General features: G+C 38.5%; 1 protein-coding gene across 2 annotated transcripts in view; it reads left to right on the forward strand.

Moving 5' to 3' along the window:
• galnt13 (UDP-N-acetyl-alpha-D-galactosamine:polypeptide N-acetylgalactosaminyltransferase 13) overlaps window positions 1-5,574 on the forward strand; it is a 37,963-nt gene extending 32,389 nt beyond the window's left edge. Inside the window, exon 14 of one of the 2 annotated variants that reach the window (XM_017424551.3) lies at window positions 1,663-1,768. Coding sequence is in view for 1 of the 2 variants with exons in the window: in XM_017424552.3 (XP_017280041.1) it covers window positions 1,663-1,803 (141 nt within the window). In the remaining variant the exon portion in view is untranslated. Of the gene's footprint in view, window positions 1-1,662 lie in introns of both variants that reach the window. The other variant, XM_017424552.3, reaches the window with a different exon arrangement.
• The last annotated feature ends 4,338 nt before the right edge of the window (window positions 5,575-9,912 follow it).

Here is a 9,912-nt window from a genome sequence, read left to right on the forward strand (position 1 = left end):
TTTATATTATCTTGATCAAAAATCCCTTGTTGTGTAAACCTCCATGTTTGTTTGTTTGATTTGGATCTGAGGATTATTTGTTGTTTGGACTTGCAAATCTGCGCCACTTAAATTAAAAGAAGTTTCGTTAACCTTGTTGTTTTACTTAATTTGATCTAAAATAATTGGTTGAGCTGCTTCGGGTAACTGTTTGAATCTGCAAATTCATTTAGGCTTAAACTGTTGTATAAAAATAAGGTGAAATGACAAACAGATAAAAACCTATTTTACAGTGTAAAGAAATTCTGAGAAAGTGAGTGAAAGGTTGTATTATTTCAGTGACCATGTAATTGTTTAGTAAATCACATGGGAAGTGTCTTAAGTTAAAGTTGGCACAGGAGCAATACAATAATGTAGAGCTTATAATCCTTATTATATTGCATGGATCACAAAGTAAATAAAACAAAGGCTTCAATAATTAGAATAAATAAACACTTTAATCTGTTGTGGTTATTGTTACAAACAATAGACTGCATATATCTATCAGGAGATGGTGGGGACCAAAAACAAACCTGACAAAAAAAGAGAAAAAATCATTATTATGCATGCATAACCATAGTGGTATCTGTTCCATGCAATTTAGGACAAAAAATAACTGAGTGTTTTTTTCAGGAGATGAGTTCTTGCAAAGGAGCATCTTGGCAGAGGACCCATTATATGATCCTAAAAAGTACACTGTGGAAATTGTTTTGTTTGTAGAATTTCAAGATGGTGCATGAGACTTAATGATGACAGTTTTTTGTATTAATAGAATTACAATATGGGTAGAAATATATCCACATTAATGTCAAGTTTAAAAAACAAAATACAGATCGGTGAAAGAAAACAAAAAGTTTGAAGCACTCCTTGGAAGTTACCTCAAACATCTCTGTTGCCAACATTTGCTTTCTTGATGCCATCTGTTCAGATCATCAGTGGGAAATTTCAATGCTGCTGTTCATGGATAAAACTAATGCTTACTACCTACAGTATATGCCTGGCATTTATTACTGATATTGGATTCACTGTTTCAGCTGGTAACTTTTATTGCAAGCACTATTCATACAGAAAATGTTCCTTTTTTTAAAAAAAGTTGAAATGAAAAAGCCAGTATCTCACTATGCTGTACTGAACTGCGATCTTCATTCATGAGGGAGTTTCCAAAATGTATGGAATTTTTTTTTTTTTTACCACGGCCAATTGAGTATCAACAGGTCTGTGATGCCCTTTGATTGTCAGGAGGTGCAGCCCCACCACTCTAATTAATGAGCCTTGTTCCTCTCAATTTTTAGTCACTAACTAGTCTCCAACATTTCCAGCTAAGTGAAGTACTGGCTAAAGTCTTTCCTGTACAGAAGCCTCAGTTCTGATATGATCACACGTACAGAAGCATCATTTTCACCGTTTCCTGCCTAAACCTTTTGATCTCCTCTTTTCAATCAGTCAATAAAACAGAGTTAGCAGAAAAGAGCTAAAATAGTGTTAATGATGCAATTAGCTGTCAATATAAAGTGGACATCTTTAGTTTATTTTGGCAACTTGTTTCCTAAATCATAAGAAGTTGCCTTTTAACTTGCATAAATTTGTTCAACAGCTCATGCTTGTGACGGTGTAATTGCCTGTGTTTTGTTCTTCTCTTCTTAGCGACTCACGCTCCTCCACGTGAACAGTAACCAATGCTTGGACATGCCGTCTGAGGAGGACAAGATGGTCCCCACCTTGAGAGACTGCAACGGTAGCCGCTCCCAGCAGTGGCTGCTCCGTAACATGACCCTGAGCGTCTGATCCGTTAGCTCACCACTTCCTCCACTGCTCAGTCCTCCCTCCTCGCCTGTCCTGGCTGTCCACATCCTCACCAGGTGGCTCTTACCACAGAACATATGCTTCCTCTTGTAACGGCCTGGCTTACCTTCCACGTCTGAGGCGTATCCTCTTACGGCTGGCCACAGGTATAAAAGAAGCCGCACCTGCTGTTCCGACCACATGACGAGATGTAGCTGCGGGTCGTTGTCAGGTCCAAGCTTGGAGAACGGTGCGAGGAGTTCGCGCATGGACATCGAACAGCTGGAAGTTGTGCATCTGCTCATAAAAACTGTTCAGCTGAAGGAGAAACAAGCTCACCCAGGAGCTTTTAAAATATTACAAGGCATGTCTCCGAGATGGTCTGCAGTGGTATTGACAGCATTCATGTTTCTGCTGTAGGTACAATCTTATATCAGCACAGCTGGTTTGCTGCACATCTATTTTCCACCTGCTTCTGTTATGTTCAGATAAAAGAAGAGGTTTATTGGTTGACTTGAAGCTCAGCACCTCAGTTTATTCACTTTCTGATTATAAACTAGAGCTGGTGCTTTTGTTTATTTTACTTTTCAGAGAAAGATGAATATATTCAGAGAACTCTGTCGATGCTTTAGGCTGCTTGGTTTCCCATGACGACAGCTGCTGACATCCGAGGGTCAGCATCATCACTGTAAGAGGCCCACTGTCAACTTTTGTGGTTCTTTGCTTGGTGGAGAATGTTGTAACCCTGTATGACCTCACATTGAAACAAGACTGGATTTGGTGTTTGAAGATTTTGGAGGATTTTCTTTATGCTATAAAGCTCATGTTCATTTTGAAAGGAGTAACAACCGGGGTTAACAAGCTGGAAGTTTGCCTTCGCAGACGTTAACTAAATAATTTGAAGCCATCTTAGACTCAGAGAACACTCATCCAAGGAGCAATTCATAGCAAAAAATGTTAATTTTCTGGTCAAATGTATGGCAGTATCTTTCTGAGGTTGCTTAAGTAACATATAAGTTCAAGCCCTTAAATTCAAATTTTAAATAATAAAGAAAATTGTCTTGTTTTAAAGAGAGGTTTAACAGCCATCTCATCTTTCTGAAGCTGGAAAGGCTTCAGAGCTGAAAGTTTATTCTGGCCCTCTGCAGAAATGTAACAGTATAATGTTCAGTCTGTGTGGAAAAGGAATAATGTGCAATTTTTCTTATTTGGGAGCAAAAACCTGAGCCGCTCTACTCTCCTTTCACACACAAAGTGAACCACGCATTGATATTCTTAGCCATAACTCTAACCAATCTCACACCTTTTGCCTAATTCCGCTGCCTTTCAGGTAACACGTTCCACATGAATATTTACGAGGTTTACCCAGCCCCTCCAGCAAAACAGAATTAGCATCTGTAAATGTAAACTGCTCATTCCAAAGTAATTAAAACACTATTCTAATTTTTACAAGATTTGAGACTAATGAAAACATAATTACTAGTATTATATTTCATTCTTGTTAACATACTTTCTTAAATGCCGCACCTGAAGATGAATTTGTGGTCTCAGTCGCAAAAAAAAAACTGAGAAAACAATCGTTATTTTTGAAAAAACGAAAGATTTGAACTTTCAGTACAAAATGTTCTTTTGTTAATTTTCAATTTTTGGTTTGCAAAAATGTTTTTCTTTTTAATCAATGAATACAGAAATATTTAAGAAGTTGTTCAAAGTGACAAAAGAAGCTGGGATGACAATGTGAAGGTTTTCATATGGAGAAAGAAATCACTTGTATCATAAAGAGGTTTTGAGAAATTTAAAGTTTCAGAACAGTTTTAAGAAATCACAATGTCTTAGAGTGGAATAGTTACATGTGCCTTCAGAAAGTTTTACTTTTAGTTTTTTATAGTGCATATTTTCATTTTAAATCTTTTCTTAAAGTTCTCCTAAAGTACAATCATATCTGATGATTTTTTGTTTGTTTCCACAGTTACACTGATTCTTTATCTAATATTTAGAAAGAAGTTTCTGTGTATCAGTCACTGCTCACTCGTTGCATTATCAGCTGGGATCAGGCTGCGAATGTTGTTGTACATAAGAAATGTTTCTATCGCTGTTGAAGTTGTACATAATGAAACAATTATTTTTCTAAGATTCTGTGAAGCTTGAATACTTAGAAGAAAATAAAAAATCCCAGGAAGTGCAGTGTTTATTTTATTTTTTTTGAAAAGGTTAATACAGCGCTCGTCTTTGGTTTTAAAATGCTCCACAAAATAAATAAATTCTCAGACCACATTAAGGACCTCAGGTGAGCGTGCTGGAGTGAGTGAAATTGTATTATTGCTACTTGAACACTGAGTCCCTGCCAAGTGCCTGCTTGGCATTCAGAGAAAGATTTGATAACCTCTTTGTAAAACACCCATGTTTGTTTTTTGTTTTTTTCCCCTTATCTTAAAGTGCATGGTGTTAAAATAGGAACGTTTTGCCTCGGTGTGCTGGTTGCAAAGTGATGTTACCTGTCTCGCCTTTTTGTAGAGAAAAATAAAACTTCTTTTGAACCTGAAATCAGCACTATTTTCTGTAGCTAATTAATAAGCTTTTAGGACCCCTGCGCATCTCATTACCAGGCTTTGTATAGTGATGAGCTGAAACGTGGTAAATTGGTGACTTTCTTCCATGGTGACGGTGGACAGCACCCATACAAAGAGTGACTTTTTGTTCAGTGCGTGTAAGGAGCTGGCAACTGTCAGCAGACGAAGGTACTCCTGACGTGGGTCATTTTTTTTGTTCATTTTTAGCAAAGAAGGTTTGACCTTTCAGAGGGCTCTGCTTTGTTGAAATCTGAGAGGCAAAATTACTCTCTCTCAGGGAAGGAAAAAAGGCACCATGAGCATTGAACAGTGTGAATATTACAGAGCTCATCATTATTTTAAAGGGCTCCTGTTATTCTTTTTGGGTGTTTTTCCACTCTGTGTGTTGTGTGGGTTTTTTGGCAGACCTACATCATACAGATCCACACAAAAGAAGATGTCTTTGTCATTTGTAATCCGTTCTTTTCTTTCCTTTGCTAAATGACGGCCTAGTGGCGAGTTTGCTCTGCCTCAAACAAACAGTGAGCCGCTGCTTTACACTTCCCATCACTTTGGACCAAGCAAAGGCTTTGCAGTTTCACAGAGAGCCTAAAGAGAGGAGCGAAAATAATTTATTTCCAGCAGAGATGCTGCTGCAACAATTAAACGGCTAAAACTACTTGAGTAGAAACTGAATAGGAAGTTTGAACCTTTGAGTTAGATGTTATACGAGCTCTTCATATCTTATATGCAGTTTTTTTTACAGGAAAAAAAGAACAAAAAAAATGTGTTCTGAAACTTATCAGTCAAGCCATGTTTATTCTCACCCACCACAACAGGTGATAATGTTGTGGCCTGTATTTGTGCATGTGTGTAGCACTAAGTGATTCATGAGATATTTAACAAATTGTAATGGAACTTTCAGAAAGTGATGACTGAATTGACATATACGACTGATTCACTTTTGGAGTCACCCTGATTCAATATGCCTGTCAGAGAGAAGTGATGCAAAAATGATTATAATTCAGCCATTTATACAGATATTGAGCAAAGATTTCGTGTGGAAGTAGAGTTTATGCTGCAGATCAGTCTCAGCTGAGTACTAACAAATCACACAAGATCTGTGTTTAAAACTTTGATAATAACTTTTGTAATAAACTAAGTATCTGATGAATCACTGGACGGATTCTAATGAAACTTTTAGAAATTATTCAATAGATGGACATCTACAACTGATTATCTTTTGGAGTCAATCTAATTCAAGATGGCTGCCACAGCTAATCAACCTTAGCTTACACAAAAATGGCTATATGTTAGTGAATTTTACAGATATTGAGCTAAAATTTGTTGTTGTGGTAGCTGAGAGTCATTCACAACTCCCACTCCAAGCGTTAACAGAGCAGGCAAGATATTGCAATAAAGCAAAAGTTTGTGCATAATGTTATTTTCAAGCTCTGACCAAAATACACTTCGTCATGTCACAACATAAAATAATCTTAGTCTACAACTCTGGCATGAAAGGTGGCGGGCGATATATGCTGATTTTGGGCAAATTATTGAATTCCAAGTAGAATGTATCAGAAGCTCTTTACATAGCAGCTGTGTGTAAATGTATAAAAGAGATGTCATAGTGCTTTATAAACCCTTGCCAAAGCTAAAAATGTGCCAGGAGTTGACCACTTATCTCCAGTTTATTTTGTCTGACCAAATGGAAAAAAAAAATCTTTTTAACAGCAAGTTTGCAGTTTGCACATATTTCAAGCTAGAAATAGTAAAAAAAATGTTTTACATTTTCAAATAGGAGTCATATTTGTGAGTAAAATGATTGAATGGAGAGTTTAGGAATGTGTTTTCTAAAAAAAAAAAAAAAGAAAGATGAAAGAAGTAATTCTTTTATGGGTGTCCTATAAGAAACATCTAACATATCTTTCTTCCCCAAGGGTAAAATCTAAAAGATCTGCTGGAGAAAAGTGTAAAGATTTGTGGTTTTATGGGTTTTTATGTGCTGCACAACGTCCTGGCTATGAGACTTCTTTGAGTCTTTTCATCAAAGAGAATTTGACAGCTTCACCAAAGGTGTTTTTTTTTTTTTTTTTTTGCTTCTAGCCAAAGAAATAGCTGAGTATATAGCCTCTTCAAAGTGTTGTTTCTATGTATTATGTCAGTTTGTTTTTGTAACAGCATATTGCCTTAGGTCAATATGATGCTTGCAGCTTCATGTTTAAACTACAGACAAATGTATTTCAATAAATATTTCAGTAATGCTATTTGTGCGGAACTGTAGCTTTTCATTTCCTTCCCTAAGCGTTTCAATAAATGGTTTCTGTAAACCTCTCTAAGGTAGTTACAGCAAAGACATTAACAGTTGACAACACATCAGCGCCTCACCACTTCCTCAGCCGGGGCCCTCTGGGGACCGGTGGAGGTTTCAGACTCTCTCACACCTGTTGGAAACCAAACACGGGCTCGTTAACTGGTCCTGCGAGGATAAGATAGTGGTTTTGTGGCCAAGCCAGAGGAGTCCATTAAGGGGTGTGATGCCTTTGAATACTGGCCCTAATGGAAGTCTTATCAGTTGCTGTCTGAGGCAAACCATGGCTCCCTGAGGTGGACGATGCCCAACACATAGGCGGTGTAATTCTCAGTTATTTAAAGCATGGGCTCATTAGAGCTCAGGAAATACAAAAGTGTGGATGCATTAAGAGACCAGCTTTTCACTTTTTTCCTATCATTTTACACAATAAACTCCTTAACTCCTATCTATTTAAGTAGTTATTTTCCTTTTTGCCCTTTTTGTGCTACCAATACAATAAATCCATTTATACAGTGCAAAATACTGTTAACTTGTCTTTATGTTGTGTTGGGTTGCAGCAACAGAATGGTACAGCGTCGGTCAGTGATGCCACCGTAAACAGCGTGTTTGTGTGAGACTGTGGAAGGCTGTGATGGGAACCTGCGAAAACAAATGCAACCCGAAGAAGGTGTCAGAGATTATAACTTTTTGTGCCTAGCAAGCTATTTTCGTTTGGGAGCAGATCGAGGACCGACTATGACCAGCTCACAGGTCAGAAGCTTGACGAGATATACTCCGAGCATGCAGCAATGTTGCCATGACAACAAGGCAACGTCTGGGGTTTGTGTTTTGTAATTGTCTTTGGTGTCACTTGTTTAGTAGTTACAAAAGATTTGGACGCAGTACAAATATGGAATCTAATGATTAGATGAGCTGAAATACTTTATAAGAATTAAAGGCCTGGCATTCCTTAAAGAAATGCATACCATTCACCACCCTTCATGCCAGAGTTTTAGACTAAGATCATATGATTGTGTGATCAGTTAGCACACACAGTATAAGTTGGTAATCAGTCTCAGCAACTAAAATCCCAAATTTGAATTCAGTATCTGTAAAATTGACTGTATTATAGCCATTTTTGTGCTTGCCAAGATTGCTTTGCTGTTGTGGAAATATTGAGTCAGGTTGACTCCAAGGGGTAATCAGTTGTAGATGCCAAGCCAATGATTACTTTCTGAAAGTTTTATTAAAATTCCTTCACTGAGTCATGATAAATTTTGCTAATGGGACAGACAAACAAACCCACACAAACAAACACACACACACACACACACTAAGACCCAGGCGAAAACATTTTACCTCTGCTTTTGCCTGGGAAATAATAATATTAAAAGAAATGCGGTGGGGTTGGGTTGGTATGATGTTTTTATCTCATCATGACAGGAACACGGTTGTCTGAAAGGAAAAAAACACAACTTAACCCAGACATGTACAAGAAAACCACCTTTTGTAGGCGATGAAGATCATTAGATAATATAAACTAGGTGTAAAATACATGTAATATATACATCAGTGGCATGATTTCATGGCATTTTTTAAAATCACAGCAACATCAATATTGAAACAAAAACAACTACAATGAATTTTTGCCTAAATGGTTGCCACATGACATACAGTACATCAGTAAACAGATTATGAACAGTCCTACGATGAAAACTTTTGAAGCTGTGGCTCAAATGGTTTAGTCTGCAGCCCCAACAGCCCCTCACCTCCCACACTGTTTGCCCATGAATGACCTGACTGCTGACCCAGAATCAGTCAAGAACATCTTTCCGAGTGTGGGTGCTGAAACTGAGCTAGATCAATAAAATGTTGTGTCCAGTACAGTTAACAACTTGTTGCCTATAGTGGATCAGAATGCTGATGAACCTTACAGGTTTTTACACAAAACCGGCAGCCAGTACTGGTCTACAGCAGCCAGGACATGGCCAAATGAAGCAAATATAGCACAAAAAGAAAGAAAATGTGTTTGATTGATTATTTCTTTGTTGTAACAATTATTCTTGGCACTAAATTTCACACTGTTTATTTTCCCTTAAACGGTGTCACATTGGTTAGGAAAATGCATTTGTGGGTTGAGCAGCAGAGTTGAGTCTGCAGGTTGCATGCATGAAAAACTTGCCAAATCTTTGCCAATGCCAAACAGCTTTTTATGCTATTGACTTTTGTTTGGTGTTGTTTATTGAACTGGATGATTGAAGTCTTAAGAAACAAGACATACCAGCAATTTAATAATTTATTCATTTAACAAACAGGGGACTCAGTAGGGGTGGAACAGTGGAGCAGCAGTGAGAGCTGTCGCCTCACAGCAAGAAGGTAGTAGGATCGCTTCCCAAACTGGGGCCTTGGATGGGACTAGAGTTAGCATGTGTGCACGTGGGTTTCCTCTGGTTTCCTCATGCATGTTAGGTAATTGGTAACTCTAAAAAATTGTCCCTAGGTCTGAGTTAGAGCATGGATGTTTGTTTGTCTCTATGTGGGCCTGTAATGGATTTGCATCCTGTCCAGGGTGTCCTCCTCCGCCTCTTGCACAGGGACTGCTGGGGATAGACACCAGCTCCCCATGACCCGGAATGGAGAAGTGGGATGGAATGGATGGGACTCAGGAGCATATGGAAGAACCCTGCACAGCCACAACAGCCTGATACCACCTCCTCATGCTGCTACCAGCTTGGTCAGACATTGCTGTGAGCTGGCATCTCATACTTCAGCCAGCATTTATTGTAAGGTGTTGTATGTGGTTGTGTGTTGGTCACTTCGTAACAAACAGCGTTCCTCACTGGTGTTTAATGGGACTGAAGTCAAGACTGCAGACTACATCCACTACATCCTCTCTTCTGCCAAATTCTCTAGGTAGTCTTTGATAAACCCCGCTCTGTGGGGGCGAACATTGTCATTTTGGAGGATAGAGTTCAGTCCCAGACTGTCCAGATATGGGATTCCCACTGTTTGCAGATTCTCATCTTGTGGAACGCCCACTTCACAGCCTGTCTCTAACACCCTCCGTTATACGGAACTTGGCCTTCACTTGTTTGCTCTAAATAATGCTTAAACTTGATTTTGCGGAACACTGGCTTAAAGTTACCGTCTGGCATGGGCCCTTTCCAGATCAGTCAAACATGGCATGCTTGGAGCTGACACCAACTGACCTCTGTAGCAGGGTCCATGGGTATCAGAAGCTCCAAACAAGAATCAATAGCAGAATAAACT

The sequence above is a fragment of the Kryptolebias marmoratus genome, linkage group LG6, assembly GCF_001649575.2.
Source record: "Kryptolebias marmoratus isolate JLee-2015 linkage group LG6, ASM164957v2, whole genome shotgun sequence".
In the NCBI taxonomy this organism is placed as follows: Eukaryota; Metazoa; Chordata; class Actinopteri; order Cyprinodontiformes; family Rivulidae; genus Kryptolebias; species Kryptolebias marmoratus.